Below are 27,316 nucleotides of genomic sequence, written 5' to 3'. Positions count from 1 at the left end.
TTTCCTTCAGAAGCTTCTCTCCTCAGTGAAGGGAATCACGGGTCTGGTTGTGGACTGGATTGAAAACTCAGTCCTCTGGAGCAATGCAGATGAAGGAACAATACAGAGAATGGACACTGATGGCAGGAACGACAGAGTTGTCTTGAGAAATCTGTCTCAGCCTAGTGGTGTTGTTGTTGATCCAAATGAAAGGTAAGTGTAATTAATATCTTTGAGAAAAAGGAAAATTTCAAGCCCTCATTAAAATTAAAATAATAATACTAATGGTAATATTAGAAGACCACTTCAAAATTCTCTGGATTTTCTATGTGTGGTTTTGATTAAAATATAAATATTTTTAAGTAATTTATAAAATATAAGAAATGTAGACAAAAGTTATTATGAATACGTCTACATGAAAGTACATGGACTTCAATGCTGGCAATGAAAAAAGAGTTGTCATTACATTGAGACATGGCCTGTGGTGCAGTAGGTCAGACGTGTAACCCGCAACAACATGTTTGACATTTTTTACTCTGTTCTCTCAGTTTGTTGAGTGTAGGGGAGAATCAGGATGACTAAAGGCTTTGTCATTTTCACAGTTCTTCTCATGACTGTGTTGCTCCACTCCTAGTTTGCTCTCTAGCTATAAATGCTGGAGCTTTCAGATGGACACATTCTTCGAACATGGCTGGCACATAAGTGTAGATCTGACCGAGTGTCTCAAACAGCACGATATAGATGAACACTGGTCAGACTTATCTTTCTGAGGACTGGTCTGTGAAGAGAAAATCAAACTTGAGTTTAAACAGCAGCCAGTTTAGTGTTAGTATAAATATATCTATGTTAGGATATATTCCTTGAGGAATGTGGATAGAAATTAGTTTCAGTAAATATTAAAATATTTATATTGTAAAATTAACCATTTAACTAATATCTTATAATTGTAAATACAACAATAAATATATATAATACATATTTATAAATAAATATGTTGAAACAAATAAACAGAGCAAACATTTTTGCAATGTTACCTTAATTAAATTCATTACAAAATTGTAATGTACAGTGTGAAAAAACAGATTCAGTGACTAAAAAAAAATCGGCTAAATTTAAAAAAGCAAGTTAAGTTGAACATTACTAATTTTATTTGTCTGTTTAAATTCAGCCAATATAAACCGTTACCTTAAAAAAATGTAGTAAATACAATTCATTTTTTTAGTCAGTGTAGAAAGCAAACATCTTTATGCAAATTAAACTTTTTTGGTCAGTTTTAATGGGCTCGTTTTACTTATTTACTTATTCAGCAAGGAATATTGAAATAAAAATATTGAAATGAAATAGAATGTACAGTAAATGACAGTACAGATATTTATCATATTAAAAAGCTTTCTATTTTAAATAAATGCATTTCTATTAACTGGATATTTACACATACATTCACCACACACACACACACACACACACACACACACACACACACACACACACACACACACACACACACACACACACACACACACACACACACACACACACACAAATACACACAACAAATGTGTATTTATGTTTATGTTTAACATTTATAATATTTAATACACCATAATGTTTATATCTATATTTAAAATAGTATAATTAAAATTCTTTTTACATTTGTTTTGATACTATTGTTGGGCGTGAAAATATTTTCTCGAAATGAATGCTTCAAAATCTTGTCGAGTTTTTTTAGGGTAACAGAAATGAATAAAATTGCTGTCACAACTTTTTTCCAGATATATTTTCTGGTTGTCAGATGGAGCGACTTCCAGCATCCAGCGATCAGACATGACAGGTAAAATGATGAGCACAGTGCTGAAAGTAGCGGACAGACTGAAGGTTCTGGCTGTTGACCACCGGGACAGGAGACTTTTCTGGGTTCAGCAAGGCCAAAGAGGACACACTGCTATGGGCTCCTGCAACTATGATGGAAACATTATCAATGTCTTTAATCAGCAATTCAGGTATAACTGAGATCTATAATTCATTTAAGGCTAACATTATTTTGTTATAAAAACAACGAGTGAAGTTAACATCAAGAAAATTATGCAAAAATGTGTACGCAATTAAAATAAATGAAAAAATGTTTATACAATTAAATATTATTCAGAAATGTTTACGCAATTAAAATATATGCAAAAATGTTTATGCAATTAAAATTATGCAAAAATGTTTATGCAATTAAAATTATGCAAAAATGTGTATGAAATTCAAATATATGCAAAAATGTATGCAATTAAAATTATGCAAAAATGTTTAGAATATAGAATGTGATGATTGACCAATCAGACTCAAGTATTACGGTCATGCATGTAATTTTTTATTTGATTGTTAAATAAAGGTTATCTTAAAATAAAAAAAAAATTAAAAATAAATAAAATAAAATAATAATTAAATATCCAATCCTATCTACGGATATAATTAATTTTAAGCAGCAATATTAAGCAATATTTTGTGCCTATTTTATATTTGTAGTATCTATTATTGTTGCCATTATGCTATAATTGTAAAGACAGAAGTGTTTTGTGGTTTAAACGTCCTCTGTGTTTTACTTCTAGACCTCAATCTCTGAGAATGACGATTTTCTTGGATTATGTGTATCTGTCAGACTCAAAGTCAAAAACAATAACTCGATTGAACAAGTACACAGGGGGTCGACAAGAGAATGTCAGTTCTCAAAGGATGCCACATTCCCCTGCTGATGTTAAAGTGGTGCATCCCATCAATCAACCGGTGGTGGAAACTCCTTTTACACCCGGTTAGTTATATGATTATACATAACTGTCTTGATAATATATGCTGTATTAAGTATTTCAATTCAGATCATCTAAACAAAACATTTGAATAAGTCATTTTTAATTATTTGTCACAGTTATTTATGTTGCTCCTATTATTTCACCCCTCTACTATGTATAACCAATCTGTGGCAGTCATTTAATAATTTACTTACAGTAAGCATTAAATTACAGCAATATAAATCTTCATTGACTATAATTAATTAACCTTCACTATCTGCTAATATAGTATTAAAAAAATTATTTATTATTTTCATTTATTTGTGTATATATTAACTTTTTTATATTGAATGCAATTAAGTTATTAAAATTATCTTAAAGCAGTCAATAAATTATTGTGGAATAATTACAGTCAAAAAATCTAAACAAAATATAATGCAATATTTATCTGAATTATTTATTAATTATTTATATCCAGAAAAAAATAATAATTATAAAACAAGTGTATAGTTCATAGCCAATAAGTGATAAAGCCATAAGTTTCTGATGTGGCAATAAATAAACAATCAAAACATAAATGTGTATAACATACAAAAACTGCAATTAAGTATTTACATCCACAATATGTAAACAAAACATTAAAAAATCCATATTGTAATTACTATTTATATATATAAATTATATAAAATATATATTTTAATTATTATTATTTAGCTTTTATAATAATAATAATATTTATAATAATAATAATAATAATAATATTTCCCAGGGATGGGTAGCAGCTGAAAGGGCATCCGCTGCGTAAAACATACAGTATGCTGGATAAGTTGGTGGTTCATTCTGTTGTGGTGACCCCAGATTAATAAAAGGACTAAGCTGAAAAGAAAATGAACAAATGAATGATTGTAATAATTTTAAATACAAAATATATCATTAAAAAGGAAATAATGATCATTTTAATTATTATTACTATTATTTATCTACAATGATAATAATTTAGAACAATACATTGTATCTCCCTAATGTATTGTAATAAAAAACATGATTAATTGCTCCAATAAAATGAGTATTTACACTCAAAATATCTAAACAAATCATAAATTAGATCAAGATTATAGCGCATCACAGGATTGTGCATTGGATGAGATGCTATTTGCTTTTGTTCAGGCTGCAGTCGACACACAGGAGAGTGTGTGAAAGTGTGCTCCAGTCACACTGACACTGGTCTCTGCGGCTGCAAGGATGGATTTACCCTCAGTAAACATGGAAACATCTGTGAAGGTACAGCCTCGGTTTCTCTTATAAATCAGAGTGTAGAAATTTATAGCTTTCATATTCATTTGTTCAAACCTCTGGTTGGATTTTAGATGTCAATGAATGTTCCCTATGGAATCACGGCTGCTCTCTGGGATGCGAGAACGTTCCGGGCTCTTACTTCTGCACCTGTCCTGAGGGTTACCTGTTACTGCCCGATTTAAAGACCTGCCAAGGTAGGACTGAAGAAAATGGAATGAATAATGAAACACTAGTGCTTCAGCATACAAACAGAAGTTATGGGTCAGCGAGAGAGATAAATCATTATAAAGGGGGACATATCATATACAACTTTTTCTTCTTTAAGTGCTGTAATTAGGTCCTTTTATCTATCAACCCAGAAAAAAAGGACAACCCAGTTCCTTTGTTTTGGTAAGACCCTTTATGCCCTAAAAGATATTAAAAGATATTATATAGGTATTTATATAAAGGTATTATATAAAAGGTATATATGTTCGGCTAATCTCCTCCGTCCGGGAGATGTTACGTAATTTGTAACAAACACAGGAAAGGTGATGTGACGCTCTCCACATGTAGCGAAACCATAGAGCGAAACAGACAGCAAAATGGGATAATGTAAGTTTGCGTACTCCTGGTTGGTGAAAGATGACTTTAAACAATGGCTGAAGCCTGTTGCTGAAAACAACCATGCAATATTAACAACTGTTTATTATGGTAGAGGTTTGATACTGATTCAAACTAAAAGTGGTGATGAGGTCTTAAAATATTCTAAGAATGTCTTTAAAAAGTCTTAAAAGGGCATTGAAATTACCTTTAGGATTCCTGCATATACCCTGTTAAAAATTATTATTATTTTTTTTAATTTAATTTTATTTATTTATTTATTTATTTTGAGGCCAAAAAGAAGTTTGAAAAAGTAATGTGATAGTATACCGTTTTCCAACCTTCCAACACCACAAAGTGGCAGTATGCGGGATTATAAATGCACCACATTGCTTGAGTGGACTCCAAAACACGACAACAATGGCAGCTGTGAAACAATAACAGTTTCATATGAGGCAAACAGCCTTCTCCAATGAGAAGCACCACTGCGGCACGCTATTCGTCATGGCCTCTGAGTGGAATCAAGTTGAGAACTTTATCAAACTATGTGGTTGTACTTCTCAGCTGGTGTGTGATGCTTTAAAATCGCTCAGCGTGTGATAGTACAGGTGTGGATACAGCTCTGCTACTCGACCCTCCAGTATATTCATGTTGAGTGTTACTGTGTTGAATGTTTTTTTTTTGTCTGACTCTTAACTGTGTCAATACAATGCACATTAAAGAAGGCAGCTTCCCAGGACACGCCTACCTATTGTGTAATCACCACGGACCAAAGGCAGCTTAAAGGTGTTTAGGACCAAAATGAACTTTCCCACAAAGTTTGCTTTAGTGAGCTGTTTCGAACTTCTGAAACTAAATGTAATGTAATGTGTATTTATATAGCGCATTTATCATGTATGGCCAGACACCCAAAGCGCTTCACAATCATGAGGGGGGTTTCTCCACACAGGATACAGGACAACGACATGTGCTCACCACACACCAGCTATTTGGTGAAGTAGAGAGACAGAGATAGAGCCAATTTTGTAGGGGAAGATTGGGAGGCCATGATCAGTAGGGGCCAAGTGAGGGAAATTGGTCAGGACACCAAGGTTAGACCCCTACTCTTCATGAGAATTGCCATGAGATTTTTAATGACCACAGAGGACCCTATCATACACCCGGCGCAGTGTGGCGCAAGACGCAGCGCAATAGTCTCTTGGTAGTTTCAGCTTGGTGCAAGAGTCGTTTTGAGGCGTTGCGCTACGCTGTTTAAATAGTAAATGCATTAGCGTTCATTTGTGCGCCCATAGGCGTTCTGGTCTAAAAAGGAAGGCGTTCTGAGGCGGACCGCTGGCGCGTTGCTGTTTTGAGAAACTACAATAGATTTTTCATTAGACCAAAACTAACCCGGTCTAAACTCCGGCGCAGAGTTGCGCCTCGCTTACGCACTGCTTAATACGCACAAGTGAGCAATAGGCAAATATCTTTACATATGAAAAAAAATAAATATTAAAGATATATATATAGGATATAATAAGAATAGATATAGGATATAAATATAAAGGATTAAAATATTACAAAACATTATTTTTTAGCCTACATAAATATGAAAAATCACTGCTTTTTTGTCTTCTTCATCTCGGGAGGCTTTTTCAGTTCATTTATAACAATTTGCTTTTGTATAATGTTATTATTATTAGCAGCATTATTTAATATATCCATATTTATATTTGTTTTATTAAAAACAAGCTTAGATTTGCCCACCTGTCAGGTTTTAGACCATATGGGGCATGGCAGGTGTATTTGGAAATAACTCAGTATTTTGACCACACTTGGTCATTATTGTTCATTTATTCGTTTTCTAGAAATTATAACTGAATTTAGAAATAGTTTTGAAACAAATATTTGCGGTTAACAAACAAAATTAATTATCTATAGGCTAATTGATGTCTGTGCGTAAAGGTTTCCCTATCCAAGAGCGAAAGTGAAAGTAGATCATTTATCTCTCATTCTCACGCAGATGCTCTGTTTAACAGTTTTCTGTTAAAAACTTTCAACTGTTAACTGTTTGCTTGTGAAATGCTCATTTTTTCCACTTAGACTTACTTTGCGTCCTGTAAATAGTGAATGCGCTCTTGGCGCGACACAGCTGGGTCTTAAAGGGAATGGGAGATGAGACTAATTAGTTTATTCTCTAAACACACCTATAACTCATTAAGAAAATAAACTCCACACTTTTAGCTCATGCGCCTTGGTGCAAAGCGCATTTTCCCGTCCGTAAATTAGCAAAAATGCGCTCTGACACGCCCTGAAAGCGTTTGTGCCCTGCGTTTTGCGCTCTGCGCATGGACCGTCAAAATAGAGTATGAGAGTCAGGACCACGCTTTAACGTCTCATCTGAAAGACAAAATTAAAACAAACTTTATTTTTGCCAGATTTAGTTCAAATGACATTTCAGTTCTTTTTTTTATTTCATTTGAAGTATATCAGGGCCTCCTGATCACAAGTGAGTGCACACTCATGGGCAAACAGAGAGTGCATCGAAAAATATGTTGCTTCAACCAGATGGAAGTCAGATAAAATATATGAGAAAGGCGAAAGTAAATGAATCTTGCTTTTAGGCATGGTGCTGCACTTGTATCCAGTGTGTGGCTCGCTCATGTGGCGTTATCGCAATGCACATTTACCCAAGCCTGCTTGAACTACTGTATGTAGGTTATGTGTGTGTTGTATCAATCACAAAACGTTTAACTCATGACACAGATGTTATCATAAGCGTACTCTCTCTCTCTCACACACACACACACACACACACACACACACACGCTCTAAGTGGCATAATTTCCATCAAACAACACAGGGAACTTAGTATTTACTTTTAAAGCGTTGTTCAATGTTAATCTAGACTAAACATGACAGAAAGAAATTTGCTCTGATTTTCATTTAGTATATCATTTTAGTCTAAGACAGGCTTTTAATGGTCCAATCTAATATACAGTGGTCCCATATTATTCGTGGGAGTTACGCTCTAAAAATAACCTGCAACAGGTGAAATCCGCAAAGTAGTCAGCTTTATTTTTTACAATTATTATAGATGTTTTATAATATTTAGTAATATTTAGTGTTTCTCAGACAGCCATTAACATTTACACACATTTCTCTCTTGTTTAATCAATCTCAAAATTCAAACATTTGTAGAAAAATAAGCCCAGTATTACAGAATGAAACCAAAGATCAAAACCATTTGATCTTCATTTATTCATTCCGCAATGGCGCCCTATAACTTCCACCTTTAGCCTGTGCAGAAGTCTATCTTTTTGTGTGATGGTTAGCATCTTTCTCTGCCTTTTCTGGTGTCTTTGATGGTGCAGAGCATTTTGTCAACATCATGGGGTGAAAACTTGCAAACATACAGTTCAGCACTACAGAGTCACACTGCTAGCAATCAAAGATTTATGTTAATTTGGCTAGCTGAACGCATTTTGCACTGTACAGAAGACACGGCACGAAGGAGGTTGATTGACAATGGTCTGCAGCCAGTCAGGATGCAGAACAAAATGTGCTAATCAGGACGCAGAACACAATGAGCTAATTTGGATGCAGAACACAATGTGTTGTAGACAAAAAAAAGCATACCAAATTGCACTAAAAACTTGAATAGAAAATTGGAGAATGCAAAGGAACTATATTTACATAATAGTATATAAGACTAGTATAGAATAGAATGCATATAAATATAATTTATTAATTAAATTAAATTATATTTAAAAGGATTTCAATTTTGAGATACAATGCTGTGAAGTCATTTTAGTTAGCAAGAAATCTGAAAATCCTTCTGCAGTCTAGAAGTGGTCACCTCTTCTTCTTTATCATTGTTTTGAATATGTGATGCTACACTTTAATATTGGTAATTCCTGCCATGTTGTGGTGGGAGATTCCCTTGTTCGTTTTTTCTGGAGTGTCAGAGCAGTGTGTAAAGTCTCTGCCCTCTTTTGGAAAGCAGCTCATTTGCATTTAAAGGGCCACACACAAAAACTCCTACATAGGGGTAAACTTGACAAGCTGTAATAAATGACCAGTGGTATATTTTAAACTGAAACTTTATCGGAGACCTCAGAGATTTATTTAAAATCTTATGAAAAAGGGTTTAAATGTTTCCTTTGAGGAAAAATGCTAGCAAGAGACAGGCTCCATTGTTTGTGGTGTAATTTTGCAGTGAGGCAGAGGCAGACTGCGCAGCGCGATAGGATAATGAGGTGACATCAGTAATAAGGAACATATTTAGTCAGCAGCTTTGCCTGGCTAAGCAGGTCAAGAGCAAAGCAACAGCGAGATTAACCCTCACTACAGTTCTCACACCTGCAGACACTTACACATACACACGCAATCAAGCTTGTCGTCATGTTTTCTGACTGTCAAAATGATTCGTGATGGGGAAATAACTAAAAAAGGAAGACAGATTATGATAAAATAAATTAAGCAATATCTTTTTGTATTTATTTTTTGATATTAATGAATAATGGATAAATAAACACAGTACATGGACAATTAATTTAAGTCTATTTATTTTTCAATTTATTTCCAGATTCCATAATTTATCAAAAAACTAATTTTTACCAGTAAAACATTGAAGAACGCTCTTAAAAATACATTATTGTTACTACAAGAAGTGCATATTGCAGTAATATGTGATACAATGAATGCATTACTTGTTCATTTTCATTTAGATTAATCTCTGATTTATCAGAGGTCGACACAGCGGAATGAACTTCCAACTATTCCACCATATGTTTTAGGCAGTGGATGCGCTCCACCCACAACCCAGTACAGGGAAACAGCCACACATGCTCGCATTCACACACACACACACTCATACATATTTAGTTCAATCAATTCACTTATAGCGCAGGTTTCCTCCGGGTGCTCCGGTTTTCCCTCACAAAGACATGCGGTACAGGTGAATTGGGTAGGCTAAATTGTCCGTAGTGTATGAATGTGTGTGTGAATATGTGTGTGGATGTTTCCCAGAGATGGGTTGCGGCTGGAAGGGTAAAAACTGTAAAAAAAAAAAAAAAAGTAAAAACTTGCTGTATAAGTTGGCAGTTCATTCTGCTGTGGCGACCCCGGATTAATAAAGGGACTAAGCCGACAAGAAAATGAATGAATGAATGAGTAGGTAGTGCTGTTCTACAGGATGCATCAATGTCAGGGCGAGGCAGTGGCGCAGTAGGTAGTGCTGTCGCCTCACAGCAGGAAGGTCGCTGGTTCGAACCTCGGGTCAGTTGGCGTTTCTGTGTGGCATGCATGTGTTTGCATGTTCTCCCTGCGTTCGCATGAATTTCCTCCGGATGCTTTGGTTTCCCCCACGGTCCAAAGAGATGCGGTAGAGGAATTGGGTAGTATAAATTGTCCGTAGTGAATGAGTGTGTGTGGATGAATGTTTCCCAGAGATGGGTTGCGGCTGGAAGGGCACCCGCTGTGTAAAAACCTGCTGGATAAGTTGGCGGATTAATAAAGGGAATAAGCCGAAAAGAAAATGAATGAATGAATGCATCAATGTCGTTCTGCAGGTTTATCGGAGACATTCATAAATTTTCCTAGCAAATCTAATAAATGTTGGAGACATATTCATTACATAAATGTACTAAATCGCACTTCAGCAGTGTTTATTTAAGAGCGCACAAGAAAATCTGCGCTTGAGCATGCAAGAAGTTTTGTCCACAGAAAGAGGAAATTGGTGTGCAAGCACAGAGATTTGCATATTACATGAATGCATTCCTGACTTGTAACACTGCGCTCAAGACATTTGTCATTGAAATAACGCCATAGCTAGTTGGAAAATCTGTGTAAAAGGCACATCACAGCTTGAAAAAATCCCGAAGGAAACACTGTAGCTTAAAATTAGCAAATAGTTGTTGAAACTAAAACGTTTTTATCTTTACTTTGGGTGTACCTTTTTAAGAACTACCTAATTAACTAATTAGATTTTACAATCTTTATTTTCTACATTGCAGAAATCATGGGTTGCTTTGTAATTAGTGTCACCAGTGTGTATTACATAAACTTAACCCAGCACTTATTGTTCATGCATGCACATATGCACATATACCATACAAGACACTGAATGTGATTCACAGCCCAGCTATACCTACAGCAGTTATCTTTGTTCAAAAGCAAAGCAAATGCCACCAACATTGCTCAGTGTCTTTCAGATGAACATATAAATACAGGTGAAGTCAGTATTATTAGCCCCCCTGAATTATTAGAGCCCCTATTTATTTTTCCCCAATTTCTGTTTAACGGAGAGAAGGTTTCTACAACACATTTCTAAACATAATAGTTTTAAAAACTCATTTCTAATAACTGATTTATTTTATCTTTGCCATGATGACAGTAAATAATATTTTACTAGATATTTTTCATGACACTTCTATACAGATAAAGTGACATTTAAAGGCTTAACTATGTTAATTCGGTTAACTAGGCAGGTTGGGGTAATTAGGCAAGTTATTGTATAACGATGGTTTGTTTTGTAGACTATCAAAAAAAATAGCTTAAAGGGGCTAATAATATTGCTGTATAAGTTGGGGTAATTAGGCAAGTTATTGTATAACGATGGTTTGTTTTGTAGACTATCAAAAAAAATAGCTTAAAGGGGCTAATAATATTGTCTTTAAAATAGTGTTAAAAAAATAATAACTGCTTTTGTTCTAGCCGAAATAAAACAAGACCTTCTCCAGAAGAAAAAATATTATCAGACATACAGTACTGTAAAAAATGTCTTTGCCCTGTTAAACATAATTTGGGAAATATTTAAACAATTAAAAAAAATCAAAGGGGGCTAATAATTCTGACTTCAACTGTATGTACTGCATTCTTTCCTCTCAATAACATAATTAAATGACAGCAATGAAAAAAACGGCAGTTAAGAAAGCATCTAATCACAGTGATTTGGACATATTTGCACAAGCTCTGTAATTTACGAGCATCATTTCAACAGATGAGGTTATTAAAATTACACTTATAGGAGTTTTATTCTAAAATATTTTATTTAAGACTCAACAGATCTGGCTATATGAGTATATAGTTTAATAACTGAACACTTTTGTATGACACTTTGACTGTACAGAACACTGAAATTTTGGTAATGTGACAACCCTACTTTCACATTATAGTACACAATGGTGTTTCTGCATTATCCTAAACTAATTTGTTTCTTGGGTCTTATATAATTGAAGAGAGGTTTTTAAGATCATGTGTAAATGTCAGACACATTTGATGTTCCTGGCAAAAACATACTCCATTAGTCCTTCCCATAAAATCAGTGTAAAGCCTTTACATAGGTAACATAGGAATGTTGAAGAAGGTCTAATTCTCTAAGTTTCATTACATTTATTTCTTATATTTCTAATATTAATGCAAATAATGCACAAAAATCTAAATGTACAATGTAAATGTACACAACAAAAATAATTATTTTAAGATGGTTTCGAGAGCGAAATGTGATGTAATCCTAACTAATGCTTCACTCCAGGACCCCTTGTGCACTTTCACCTCTGCGGGTGGGATTATGGTCCTGACATCATAACGGGATTGTAGAGAGTGTCCCGTTAAGAAGGTTGAGTCCCACCATATGGCTACCTCAAACTCAATCATCAGCACTGGTGATGGAAGGGTTCACATTTCAACATAAAAACACTTCTTTTTTTTGGAGGTGTCTGGATTTAGGTCTATATTCATATCTTCTTTATGTAGTGTAATTAATTTGATGCGAATCAAAGCACTATAATTGTTGTTATCCATCTGAGTAAACCTGTTGTAGACAGTCTTAATTGATTTCAGTGCTAGTGTTTTGTAAATATAGGATGATTGGATTTGGGATTATTGGGTGTCAGAATAAGGACTGTCTAACAGGCACATGGCCACGACAAAGAGGTGTTCATGGAAAAACTGAGGTGACTATTGATCATGTGAGGACAGGGCGTTTGGAAATGAAAGATTGAGGCCGTTGGCTTGAGACTTTAGACCTGTTTGCGTTATCTGGTCATCCGGCATCAGGCTGTTCAGCCAGCATTTCACAATCTCCTGAAATGACCATACCATCCTGTTAATGCTTGGTTTAAGGAGGATACTGACCCTGAACGTCGTCAGCAAAAACAGACATGTTGTTAAATTGTCATTGAGATACTGTTAAAGACTTTCATACAGTGCTACTAATTCACAAGCATACAATATTTTATATTGCAAGAAAATATATACAGTCAAGCCCAAATTGATTCATACTACAACTGATGAAATTTAATAAAGCATCCTCTTAAACCATCTTTAATTTCCTCATTGTTGTATTAATTTTTGACATTTTCACAACATAATAGTTATGGAATATAAATTCTATTTACTTTATTGTAATTAAATTAAATTAAAGTAAATAATATTTTTTTCTTGTATTTTAATTAATTTTATTTTTTATTTATTTTATTTTATTATCTAAATTTATTTTATTTTATATTATTATTTATTTTATTTTAATTTATTATTTAATGTATTTTAATTAATTTTATTTCAATTTATTATTTAATCTATTTAATTTATTATATTTTATTATTTAATTTAATTTAATTTAATTTAATTTAATTTAATTTAGTTTAGTTTAGTTTAGTTTAATTTAATTTAAACAAATGTAAGTCAGTGGTTACAGGTTTTCAACATTTTTCTAATTAACTTATTTTGGGTTTAACAGAAGAATGAAAATAATAGTAAATAATGTAAATAATGTAAATAATTTAATAATAGTAAATAATAACATAATTTCTATTTTTGGATTCAATATACCTTTTAGTAAATATTGTTTTGTTTAAACTTTTAAATTATAAAATACAACAAAAATGCTTTAAGGGGTATCAAAAAAAGGAAATAAACTACAACATAATACATTTTGGTGAGTTTGTTTGTGTCAGAACAAATGGCCTGTCTTAATTTTTATCTGCATGTGTCTACAGAGAACAAGCCTTGTGTGGGGAAAGCTGTGGATTGTAATCATGCATGTGTTCACACAGCACAAGGAGATATGTGTGTGTGTCCTGAAGGATCTCTACTCAATCCTGATGGCCAATCTTGTACAGGTGTGTTTTTTTCTTCTTTATAAAATATGCTGCAATCCACATACTGTACTGTGACATGACAGTTTCCTTAACATCATCTGTGTGTTTCAGGCTGTTTGTCTGCAGATCGTGGCGGCTGCAGTCAGATGTGTGTGACTTTATATCCAGGCCGGTGGGTTTGTGAATGCCATCCTGGATACCAAATACAGCCTGATGGAAAACACTGCGCTGCCACTGGTGAGTCCTAGTCCTACAAACTTACTATCAGAGATCTTGATTTTTTTATGACCGTGTCCGATTGCAGATTTTTTACAAGCAAATTGTTGAATACTGTTTTAAATTTTTTATATAGCTTAAAATGAGTATATGAACAAAACAAAACAAAACTTTATGTTTGGCTGAACTTTCAGCAGTGAGTACATACATTAGTTTTGAGCTTAAATTAGATTGTACACTTTCAAAGTAATGCAAAGTCTTGATGATCTAACTTTACCTTTGTGAAATTATGCCATAGGGCTGCACAATATATCGTTTCAGCATTGATATCGCAATGTGAACATCTGCAATAGTCACATTGCAAGCGTGTGCAATGTTGATTTTATATGTTGGAATTATAGTTGAGCAAGAACCACAGTTCAGAACACATGAGATTTGTGGAGTTTAACCACAAAAGAGTGAAAGTGTATTATCTCTCTGTGTTTTTAAGGCCTGTGACTGTAAACATTCAGGCACAAGAAAGTCTAAAGAATTCAAGTATAAGAAATTGTACAGTTTATACCTTTAAATGAAGAGTTATTTTACTGAATTATTTATACAATAAAAACCTTATATGATTATTTTCCATTTAATTATTAATGTTGTATTTGAATACTGTTAGACTCCCCAGAAAAGCTCTGTTTTTCACTTTCATTTTTGCCCTATTGTATTTATCTATGCTTTTCATCCTAACCATGACTTACTTTTTTGCTTGCTTACATGCTACTTTTAATTTATTTATTTACATGCCATGCATAATCAATCTGTTGAATTAACTCCAAACAGAACTATTAAAGACATCTAGTGAAATTGTATCATAATAAATATATTGCAGAAAAACTAAATATCGCAATTCTAGATTTTTTTTAACATCATGCTGCACTATTATGCCAAATGCTGTGAAACATGCCTGCACAGAGCAAAAAGAGTAGACATGCTTGATAATAATGCAAATTTGCTCCCACCAAAACAAAAACAGTAGACAGGCTAAATAATAATGCTGATTTACTCACTACAAACAAAACAGCAGGAATATTGGTGTTTCCTTGGTTAATGCTTGTCAATCATATTGAGCTGTGCTGGTTTTTAACATGCGTTAAATGGAGAATCCCAAAAGAATACAATAAATACTTTCTAAAGAGATTTTTATAGATACCTTTTTAAAACCTCAAAAAAGTTTAGGATTTCCTCCAGTATTTTATGCATTGGGAACAGTTTGAGCTGTTCTGACCATCATAGCTGATAATTATTGATGCTTCAATTCAACTAAATAATCCACACGATATAAAAGATAAAGATAAAGAATAAAGAAGATAAAATTAGCAAATGAACAATTAAATCAAATAGAGACCATGTAAAGTAAGTTTAGACATTTTAAATAATTAATTCAATAAAACTGCCCAAACACAGAAGTGCTGAAATATGAAATAAGCAATGGCTAATATTTGTTACATCTTTCAAATCTGCTGCCACTTTCAGTCTTCAACGTCTTGTAGAAATCTGATTCATAGAAATATATGTAAATTCAAAAAATCAAAATATGCACTCATATGTCATATATATATATATATACATATATGACATATGAGTGCATATTTTGATTTTTTACATGTATAAAATGTCATATTTAAAACATATATATCACAATATTACAAAAATGACTATTGAAATTTTAAATATTTTTGCTAGAATATGTTTATATTTGGTTGTATGTGAACATATATAACATTATTACTAATATATATGAACATATACTTGTAATTCTAATAGTTGAAAAAATATATGAAAGTGGCAATCTTGGCATCTTCTGAAAAATTTGGAAAGACTTTATATTCATGATCCTTACTGCGCATTTTGTTGACTAGGCCTGTCATGATATTTATTTTTGGTGGTACGATATATATATATATAGCAACAATATTTATTGCGATAAACAAAATCATTGTCTTTAGCATTGGATTCAGAATGTGAGAACGGATACCCTAAACAAATAAATAATTATAATTAATGTTAACATAAATGTCCAAGGTAAAAAGAACTAAAAAAGTAACACAATCTAATTTAACTCATGAGGCACCCACATGAAAATATACTATTGCAATTTTTAGTAAATAGTATAGTGTTTTTTTTTGTTTTTTTTACCATACTGACACTGACACCTCAAATAGAGATAAAGAGGCTGCGCCATCAGCTAAAATGTGGTAAGATCTGTTTTTTTTTTTTTATGTATGGGCGATATACATTACATCACCAAAAATTATTAGGACATGTACATGTGTTGTGCGATAAGTCGATATATTGATTATTGTGAAACTTTGCTAGTACATGTCAACTTACTAACCCTAACCACAAGATTCTTCTTATAACATAATGCGAGTTAGTTGGCATGTAGATGCAAAGTGCATTTAAGTGACCATCAAAATAAAGTGATACATAAAATTTGCATAAAAAGTCCTATATCATATATGTGAGGCATCTCTGGCATTGTTTTGTAGTATAAAAATATTGCAGTGTTCTGTAAGTGTGCTAATCGAGAAACAGATCAACCAATTTAAAAACCAAAAACAGCCAATTCTGATTTCCAGCCGGTGCGTCTTTGTTTTTGTTGTGACGACTCTTCTGCCAGGGTGCCTGTTTGTCTCCCACATTTGGGCAGCTCGAGTTATTGGGTTAAGCATGTAGTTAATCAGTATTTAAGTGCATTTGCTTGCATTGACCTAGAACGTCTGGAATCTCTTTATTTTGAGCAGGACCTCCAGCAGACCTGTTGTTTGCCAATATAGTGGATTTAAGGAAGATTAACACGGATGGCAAACTGAGCATAAAACTGCTGGAAAAACCAGGAGGCAATATTACAGCAGTGGACTATGATCCAGTGACGAACAAGGTAAAACACCACAAATGCTCAATCAAATACATGACTGAAAGATTTTATGGATGGCTGCTAGTTATTATGATGTGTTTAAAACTGCCATCTAGTGGACATAAGATGTAAATAGACATGATGTTAGGAAATGGGTCTTTCAGTGGCTCATGTTGAAAACGTTTAAAAGTGTATCTGCTGCTATCTAGTGGGCAAAATATATACGAGCAGGAGGATACAATTTTATTTTCATGAACATTTTGTTCAATATATATTCTGGGGATTTCTTGTGCATTCACAGGGTTTACGCTGGCATGCGGAAAAGTCTTAAACTGTTTAAAATTTTAAATAGTAAATAGTCCTTAAAAACTCTTAAATTCACTTACATATTGCCTTATAGGATTTAAATCTTTTTAAATGTCTTTTATTAGTTTTCCTCTCTCTATGTAAGACTATCCAGTCACCAACAATCCATCTAAAAAATTCAATACATTCAACCAAAGTCTGTTTATACAGTGGTGCCTTCAGAAAATTTTCTTAGGGGTGGCCAAAAGAGGCCGCACCAAATCTTTGAGTGGCACACACACACACAAAATTATGAATTCAGTGTAATGTTATATTTTTGTTTCTGGTAGATAAAATAATGTGGTTTTAATTAATTTAATTAATTAATTACTCTTGAAGGGATTTAGCCGAAAAAAATGGATGAATGAATATATACTCTTAAAATATCAAAATTAATTCCTAAAAAAATCAGTAAATTAAAAAAAAAAATCAATGTTTAGTTAAAAAAAACTTTATTATTTTTCACATACTTTTATTGTACAGCATACGGTATATGCCATGTCTAAAATAATGAAGAATTTTTGGATAGGGCAAATAAACCTCTGTTCAGCAGGACTAAAAGAAAAAAAATGTAGTATTTAGCTCTGTATAGGTCTGAAATTTCATTTAATAATGGCTTAAAAAGGTCTTTAAAAGTCTAAAATTTGAGTTTGTGAAACATGCAGAAAACCTGATTCAGGATTTCTCTGTCTTAAGCTTAATAAGTGTGAAAGACAAAATGTGCTAATGTAATAATAAATGAATCTATTAATAAATAAATCCATAACAAGTAAAAATTTAAATAATATTTATGGGGATAATATATACTGGTAAATCCACAAAAAGATATAAAAATAATTCAATAAATAGATACATAAAGCCAAAATAACGCAGTAAAATAGAGTTAAATAATTTAGTAAATTCAAAACATAGTTGATTTATAATTCTGTATTTCTATATTTCTGTATTTTAGTATACAGTGCTCAGCATAAATAAGCACACCCCTCACAAATCTTTTAAATTCATATTTTTTAATAGTAAGCTATACAATATTATATTTGTGCATATACATTAAATCTGGAGCCTAACAAAATAACTTACGATAACAGTCCAAAAACTAGTACACCCAAATTAATGTTATATAAAAATATTAAATACAGATTTTAAAAAGGGTGACACAGTAGTTCTCCCTGCGTTCGCATTGGTTTTCTCCGGGTGCTCCGGTTTCCCCCACAGTACAGGCATGCAGTACAGGTGAATTGGGTAGGCTAAATTGTCCGTAGTGTGTGAGTGTGAATGAGTGTGTATGGATGTTTCCCAGAGTTGGGTTGCAGCTGGAAGGGCATCCGCTGCATAAAAAATATGCTGGATAAGTTGGCGGTTCATTCCGCTGTGGCAAACCCATATTAATAAAGGGACTAAGCCGAAAAGAAAATGAATTAATTGAAAAATCAAGAGAAGCAAAAAATTTTAAATTTAGATTTTTGTTGTTTGTAATTTTTGTTTTTTGCAATATTTTTCTTGAATTTAATTGGATTGTTTCAATTTCTAAAAATACTTAGTGACCAAAATATAATTTTAATAAATATATCTGTTTACTAAATTGCCTATATATTCACTGAGAAATGGATAAAAATATTAATTTCTAAAATGGGGTGTACTCAATTATGCTGAGCACTGTACAGTTTATATATTATTTTTAATTAATTGTATTAACTCTAAATTATTCCTTATATTTAAAATATATTTTATTTATTTATTTAATTGATTTCTATATGTAGTTTAATTTTTGATACATCTTGCAAATTGCAAAACAATCGGTTAAAAATACAGAATTTTACAAATCAGAACAAATGCTTAGGTTTAATAAAAAAAAAATTATTTGGTCTATTAACATATCCTTATCTTTTTACATGGTTTTCTGTATTATTTGAAATTGTGATCAAGTAATGGTAATGTTGGTGTGTGTTTGTTTGGGTTTAGGTGTATTTTGCAGATAAAGGCCTGAAGCACATTGAGAGAGCTTCTCTGGATGGAGGATTCAGAGAGCTGCTCGTCTCTACTAGACTGAACTCCCCTGAGGCTCTGGCTGTAGACTGGATTCACCACAAGCTCTACTGGACTGATAGTGGGTGAGCCACACACACATACACACACTTCCTCAAAACTGTAACTTACTTGCAGAACTGAATTCAACATTCTGTGTTTCAGATTGTCCTCGATTTCCCGCAGCAGCTTAAATGGTCTTGACAGAGAGATCTTTATTAATGAAAACATCCAGAAACCCAGAGGCATCGCTCTTCATCCTCAGGCACAGTAAGACTTATCAAACTGTATGTTCATCGCTTTCTCTGCAGTCTGTCTAGTTCTTAATTCGTGACTAAAGAAAATCAGTCATATTAGTGTAGAATTATTCATTTATTTTGCTTCGACTTATTTATCAGGGGTCTCCACAGTGGAATGTACCTCCAATGATTCTAGCATATGTTTTACGCAGCGGATGCCCTTCCAGCTGCTACCCAGTAGTGGAAAACACTTATACACTCTCGCATTCACACACCCACAATCAAACATTATGGTCATTTTAGTTTATTCAATTCACCTATAGCGCATATGTTTGTACTGTAAATAAAAATAAATAAAATAAACCTGCCTTACTGTGGGAGAAACCAGAGCACATAGAGGAAACCCACACGAAAATCGAGGAGAACATGCAAACTCCATACAGAAATGCCAAGTAGACCAGCTGGTACTTGAACTCTTGCTGTGAGGCGACAGTGCTAACCACTAAGACACCATGCTGTCTAGAGTACAATTAACATTTTATCATTATTTGTCATTTTTTATGAATATTGTAAAAATAATCTGGTAGACCTAAATATTGTAAAATAAATATTCTAATACTGTAGTTGACTACACAAAGTATTTTTTTATTATTTAAATTTTATGCAGAAAAAGGAATAAAAATATAAGTGTGAAACAAGCTGACAAAAATATTGAGGCTTTTACAATAAATCATATTTATAACTGACATACTTGAATTATGTTTCTCATTTCTCTTGTATTCGGCACAAATCCAAAGCCTTGTAAACACCTGGTATTACAATGCTTTTGGTTGAGCTCTCTTTTGACCAGTTTTGCCCTTTTTGGCTATTCAAACTCATTTGAAGATATGGGAACAATCCAGTCAAATGTTGTTTTGACCCTGTTTAGACCTGGCACCAGGATATGTTTTTGTTGATCAAGTTCAGTGAACAAAAAGCATTACTTTTCTTTGTCATTTTTTTTGCACATACTGTGTAGCATAGCATATATGGATAACATTGACAAATTGTGTTTTTATAGCTGTTACGAATTAAATAAAAATCTTTAAATCAAAAAGAGGTTTAACCAAAACTTAACAAAATAACAGGGATTAAAAATATCATCGCTGGTGCCCCCGCGCTCTCTTTCCCCAAAACATAAACCAAAAACACAACCACTGAGAATTAACAAGAAAATATAATTTATTTAGAGAAATTAGCAAAAATAACTTAGGTAGGGGTTCAGCCAAAATAAATGACAATAAACCAAGCTAATTAAGTTAGATCAAACTTCCATAGAAAACGGATAATAAAATAAAATACAGAAAACTTACCTCCCTACTAACAAACACAGAAGAAAACGAAAATTACAAATAGAAGGCACCAAACCTCCCTACAATGCTCCAAGCCAGACAGAGAGACAGAAAACCGGGTTTTTCCGGTTAGAATTAAAAACGTCACATCGGCATCTCACAAAACGCCACAAAAGAGATATAAGCAACAAATACTCATTTGATCACTTAAACACTACTCTCCACTGAGCATACGCGGGGAATCGAGAGAGAGCAAGGAGCCATCGAATCCATGCTCTCGGAAGGGGTAAATACAGCCGCTGCCAATCCAAGCGCCAATCATGATCCGACCCAACGTGATCCGCTGCACCTGCGAATACTTTGAAGTGAGAGAGAGAGAAAGAAAGAGAGAGGGAAAGAAACACCACACACAAGCCTACACTTCACTACAAATGCTTGTAACATAGCATTTAATATGAACTTTTTTTCACTTGACAGCATTGGGCAGAGTGTAAATATTGTATAAAATTATTATATAATATAAAATATAATACATAATGAATGAAGATACGCCATATGTATCTCAATTCAGAAAAGAAAATACAGATTTATTGGCCATATCACACAGCTCTAATTCACTCAACCAAATGGCATCTTGTAAAAAGAGTCCTTCACTATTTCTGGAAGTCATGCATTGCATAAGTAAATTTTGAAGTTGCTGCTCTTTTTAAATGCTAAAAAAGTGATGTATATTTGGCACATTTTTGTGAGTATTTCCTCTGTGATGAATTGCTTGATGTCTTCCTCATTCTACATAAAAGCATCTGCTAAATGACAAAATATAAATGTAAAATATAGCATTTGATTTTTATCATGCCATTTCAAGCAGCTCTGTTCACATACTGTATATATGAAATATCATGGATCTTGTACTATAATCATGAAGCTCTCCTCTGTGTGTCTGGAGGAAGATATATTGGACAGATATGGGTGATCGTCCTGCAGTGGAGCGGTCAGGTCTGGACAAAGACCTGCGTGAAGCAGTGGTCAGCACCGGTCTGGTGTCTCCCAGTGGACTGGCTGTGGATCACGGCTCTCAGCGTCTGTACTGGTGTGACATGAGCACAAGTGTGATTGAGTCAGCCAACCTGGATGGTTCTCATCGCCGTGTAATAAGCCAGAACCAAGTAGGTGAGGCTCCTCTGTCAAAACCCACTCACACACACACAAACACACACACACACATATTGGTATTGGTGGTTTGTGAGGACTCTCCATAAGCAAAATGTATTTTATATAGTTAAAAACACTTTTTATATGGCCCTACACTACTCCACCGCTAACTCTAAACACAACCCTCATGGGAAGCATATGGCAAATTTTGACTACTAAAAGACAGAGTGTTAATTAGGGCTGCAAAATATATTGTTTTAGCATCAGCATAGCAATGTCTATATCTCTGCATGAAGACTATACCGTGTTAATATGCAGTGTATATTACATTTGATTATTCAATTTCTGTACCTGAACTCTTACAAATAGATCTATTTTAAGTCATCTGGTGAAATTGTATTCATATTGCAAATAAATATTGCAGAAAAGCAATCAACCCATCGTCAGATTTTTCCAATATCGTGCTGTTCTGCCGTTAATTATGATTTTGAACAGTATTGAATTGCGAGGACACAAGGCTTTTTCTCACGCACCAACTTAATAGAGCTCAACTGGGTCATACGTATGCCATTATACACAGTTCTGTCCTTGTAAACCACCAAAAACAGTACACACACACACACACACACACATATGTTGTGTCTTCATCCTTCATGGGGACCTCCCATAGCCATAATGGGCTCTATTTTGACGGTTTATGCGCAGAGCGAAAAAAACGCAGGGCGCAAACGCTTTCAGGGCGTGTCAGAACGCGTTTTTGCTAATTTAAGGACGGGAAAACCTGCTTTGCGCCATGGCGCATGGTCTAAAAGGGTTGAGTTTATTTTCTTAATGAGTTATAGGTGTGTTTTAGGAATAAAAACAATAAATAATGTTTTGAGTCTCATCTCCCATTCCCTTTAAGAGCCAGCTGTGTCGTGCCAAGAGCGCATTCACTATTTACAGGACGCAAAGTAAGTCTAAGTGGAAAAAATGAGCATTTCACTACCAAACAGTTAACAGTTGACAGTTTTTTAACAGAAAACTGTTAAACAGAGCATCTACTGCGTGAGAATGAGAGATAATGGATCACTTTCACATTCTCTCTTGGATAGGGAAACCTTTATGCACAGACATCAATTAGTCTATAAATAAATAATTTTGTTTGTTAACCGCAAATATTTGTTTCAAAACTGTTTCTAAATTCAGTTCTAATTTCCAGCAAACGAATAAATGAACAATAATAACGAAGTGTGCTCAAAAACCTGAGATATATCCTAAAACACATGCTGTGCCCCATATGGTCTAAAACCTGACAGGTGGGCAAATCTAAGCTTGTTTTTAATAAAACAAATATAAATATGGATATAATAAATAATACTGCTAATAATAATAACATTATACAAAAGCAAATTGTTATGAATGAACTGAAAAAGCCTCCCGAGATGAAGAAGACATAAAAGCAGTGATTTTTCATATTTATGTAGGCTAGAAAATAATATGTTTTGTAATATTTTAATCCTTTATATTTATATCCTATATCTATTCTTATTATATCCTATATATATCCTTAATATTTAATTTTTTTCATATGTAAAGATATTTGCCTATTGCTCTCTTGTGCGTATTAAGCAGTGCGTAAGCGAGGCGCAACTCTGTGCCGGAGTTTAGACCGGGTTTGTTTTGGTCTAATGAAAAATCTATTATAGTTTCTCAAAATAGCAACGCGCCAGCGGTCTGCCTCAGAACGCCTTCCTTTTTAGACCAGAACGCCTATGGGCGCACAAATGAGCGCTAATGCATTTGCTATTAAAACAGCGTAGCGCAACGCCTCAAAACGACTCTTGCGCCATGGGGAAACTACCAAAAGACTATTGCACCGTGCCTTGCGCCACACTGCGCCGGGTGTATGATAGGGTCCAATGAGTTTTTAACTGAACAAACTCTCACAGAAAATATTCTGCAGTTTATTCTGTATGAATTATAAGCTGTTTTACTTATGGGGACCAAAAAATAAAGAAAGAAATTTCACTCATGGCACTAGTATTGCTATACTGGTGGGGACATTTGTTCCCCACAATTTGATAAATACCAGAACAACACACACATACACAATTTCAGTACACTAACATATACCGTATGCATGCATGCATGAAAATGTTACATGAATGAACTCTGTGTAATATGTCCTGCGTTTGTAAATTTGTCTCAGATCGTCCATTTGATATCGCAGTATTTGAGAACGTGCTCTGGGTCAGTGATCTGGAGAATCACCTGATCTTCCGGCTGGACATGAGATCTGGTCAAAACCCTGAGCGTCTACTTGTTGACTCCATTCAACCAGCTGCTCTGGTTGTTGTCCATCCTCTTGCCAAACCAGGTACAGATGCTGTTTTCTATTATCATCCTATTGTCTTGGTGTTTTCTAATGTTTACAATCTTAAGAGGCTCAGAACCCAACAGGAATGAGTTGACTGCAGTGCACTGCATGTTTCTTTCTCTTAGGAGCAGATGTTTGTCTGGATGGAAATGGAGGATGTGCTCAAGTGTGTGCGAGCAGACTGGGACTCCCTCACTGCTCCTGTCACACCAATCACGTTCTTTCAGCTGATGGCAAGGGATGTCGAATGATTAATGCATCATTCAGTGGTCAGTGTTGTGGGAATGAAACTAAAGTATAAAATCTGTTGTTCACATTAAAGCTTCAAAAAAGTTCAGAAATCATCTCATTAAAAATAGTTGCGTTTTCCACATAGAGTCCAGTGAAGGTGGATCAAATGATGGTCTAAGAAACAAAACCCTGAATGATGAGAGCACACCACTGGCAATGCTTTACACAGAGAAGATGGTTTCAGGTACAACATCTATAGAAATCTTTTTTATCATATATTTACATGATAAAAGACCATATAGACCAGGGGTGCTCAATCCTGTTCCTGGAGATCTACTTTCCTGCAGATTTCAGTTGCTACCCATATCAAACATACCTGCCTGTAATTATCATGTAGTGTTCAGGTCCTAATTAATTGGTTCAGGTGTGTTTGATATGGGTAGCAACTGAAATCTGCAGGAAGGTAAATCTCCAGGAACAGGATTGAGCACCCCTGATATAGACCATATATTTGTTTCTCATTTTAATTATGATGTTACAAAGGGAGAAATGCGCTCCTTAAGAATAGTGTGCATTTACATTTAAATTGCTATAGGCATACATGAAAACTTTTTTTCAAATTCACTGATACTACATTGTAGTTTCAGTCAGTATACAATGCCAAATTGTAAAAATTATGTTACATTGTGCAATATAGAAATATAATTCAGTGTTTATAACTGGATTCTGCAATTATGTCCATATATACTACATTATAAAATCCATAATGCCCGACATGCATCTTACTTATTGGAAATCCTATGATTTTTTGGTGAAACCTTTTGTCCCTTTACACCATCAGTTGGCTAAAAGTAGCTTTGCAACCATAGATATATACACTAGATGTCGCCTGGCCTATTGTTGTCTATTGGACGGAATGCTTCAATAGCGCCGCCATCTTGCTACAGGGTAGCGCTCCTTTGAAAAGAATGCGGGACCAAGGTACAGTGGAGGACTGTAGTCATGCAAAGCCAGAGATATACACATATACACATATATCTGTGATCGGGAGTTTTCCTGGATGTTAGTATGTATTTTTTTTGTCTAATTACGAAAATTATAATTTTACATCACTTTTTTACATTGATGGATTAGTGACCGCACGGGCATTCCTGACAAAAAGCTTGCGTTTGTGTGTGTACAGAAATTTACTATTCACCCTCCCTGTTAAATTTAATCTAATCCGTGTCCTGAAACACAGCTCCTCTCCTGCTTTCACTTCTCATACTGACAGAGAGAGAGCGATTCGTTTGTGAATGAATCCACCGAACAACTCTTTCACTAACGCTAGTAATACAAGTTTCTGGCAGCGCAGCATCTCGTTGTCATATTTCTTTTGCATTGTTTGCTGATTTTATTCAACAAAACTAGCATAAGCCGAGTGTTTAGTGCGAGTTGGAGCTGCTTTGCCGTATGGTGAATGCAGTAAGTGACTGTTATCCTCAATAACGTTACCTGATTAGCACAAAAGTTCAGAACATACAAAAAAAGAAAAAACTTAATATTACCTATGAAATGTTCTGCCTTTGTGCTTTGTTTTCCTTGTTTGCTCAAAACTACACCCGTAGACAGCGCTAAAGTCCCGCATCTTCACGTAATAACACTGTCTTGACTAGTGCGGTTGAATGACATTTGTCCTGGGAGCACTGTACCAATGTGGCGGCGCTATTGACGCATGCTCAGGGTCCCTATGCGATATCTAGTGTATATATCTATGCTTTGCAACTACATGTCCACTAGCATTCTTTAAAGTATTAGTAGACTGTCTACTTAATATCTGCTATCACTGCATCACCAACAGACATTCTACTGATAAGTAATGTTGCAATAAATTACACTAACCCTAACCCAAAAGCCAGATCATACTCTAAAGTTAGATGTACTTTTAAGTGTTACTTAAAAGTGTTACTTTTTTAACCACAGATTACTGTAATTGTTCATATTGAAGTGTCAGAATGCTAAATTGTGATTTTTGTCTCATTCAGATCAGGATGACTGCTTCTCTCTCAGCTGTGTTGTGAACGCTCAGTGTTTTCTGCAGGAGGGCCGGGCTGTGTGTCAATGTGTGAGGGGTTTCACTGGTGATGGGGAGTTATGTGTGGGTAAGTGTCAAGTCACATCAAGCCAATGTTCTTTCTATAGCATGTTTACACAGGTTAAAGTGTAGATGCCTGGCGTAATCGTAACAAAATATATGTTTTATGAAAACGCAGTACTGTAAACGTCACCTCAGTTCCACAGAATGCTGGTTTTGTTCTATTCAGTTCAATGATAATTTAGTTCAATATGAATGTCATTGTTGAATGTCATGTGATTCACTAAAGTGCAGCTCTACTCAAAAACAAATAGAACAACTTTAGAGATCAAGGCAATAAGCATGTCATGATTTTGCGATCCTGTATTAACACCTATGTTGATCCTAGAACATAATTTTTGTTAGAAAATGTAATCCATACCTGTTCCCTACCCCTAAACCCAACCATAACTGTAAATTATTCCAAAAAGTCAGATGGGAACAATAGTTAGAAAACAATCATATAGAAGTGCATAAACTTAAACTTAAGCCTAAACTTAACAACTAAACATGTGCCTTAATTCTGATTGGCTGATTGGAATGTTGTTCCAGGAACAACATAAATGTTAATACTGGAACCTGTCCTACTTGGTGAAAGCAGGTTAGGGAAGGCAATAAATATGAATATTAGGCATTATTATACAGTATAAGTAAGACTCCACTATTTGGAAATAGGGTCATTTTAGAAGTCA

General features: G+C 34.2%; 1 protein-coding gene across 13 annotated transcripts in view; it reads left to right on the top strand.

Annotated features, from left to right (window-relative positions):
- The window catches only part of egf (epidermal growth factor), a 46,075-nt gene that overhangs the window by 5,782 nt on the left and 12,977 nt on the right, over positions 1 to 27,316 (top strand). For 8 of the 13 annotated variants that reach the window (XR_015506677.1, XR_015506676.1, XR_015506678.1 and 5 more), the window contains 15 exon segments: positions 11 to 192; positions 1,752 to 1,979; positions 2,574 to 2,773; positions 3,918 to 4,031; positions 4,118 to 4,240; positions 13,610 to 13,732; positions 13,823 to 13,948; positions 16,717 to 16,853; positions 19,137 to 19,285; positions 19,365 to 19,469; positions 21,716 to 21,939; positions 24,113 to 24,280; positions 24,406 to 24,549; positions 24,657 to 24,755; positions 26,536 to 26,652. Coding sequence is in view for 5 of the 13 variants with exons in the window: in NM_001365528.2 (NP_001352457.2) it covers positions 11 to 192; positions 1,752 to 1,979; positions 2,574 to 2,773; positions 3,918 to 4,031; positions 4,118 to 4,240; positions 13,610 to 13,732; positions 13,823 to 13,948; positions 16,717 to 16,853; positions 19,137 to 19,285; positions 19,365 to 19,469; positions 21,716 to 21,939; positions 24,113 to 24,280; positions 24,406 to 24,549; positions 24,657 to 24,755; positions 26,536 to 26,652 (2,239 nt within the window). In the remaining 8 variants the exon portion in view is untranslated. 13 annotated transcript variants of the gene reach the window in all.

Source organism: Danio rerio, chromosome 14 (genome assembly GCF_052040795.2).
Source record: "Danio rerio strain M-AB ecotype USA chromosome 14, GRCz13ab, whole genome shotgun sequence".
Lineage (NCBI taxonomy): Eukaryota > Metazoa > Chordata > Actinopteri > Cypriniformes > Danionidae > Danio > Danio rerio.
This window is presented reverse-complemented; position numbering and strand designations above follow the sequence as displayed.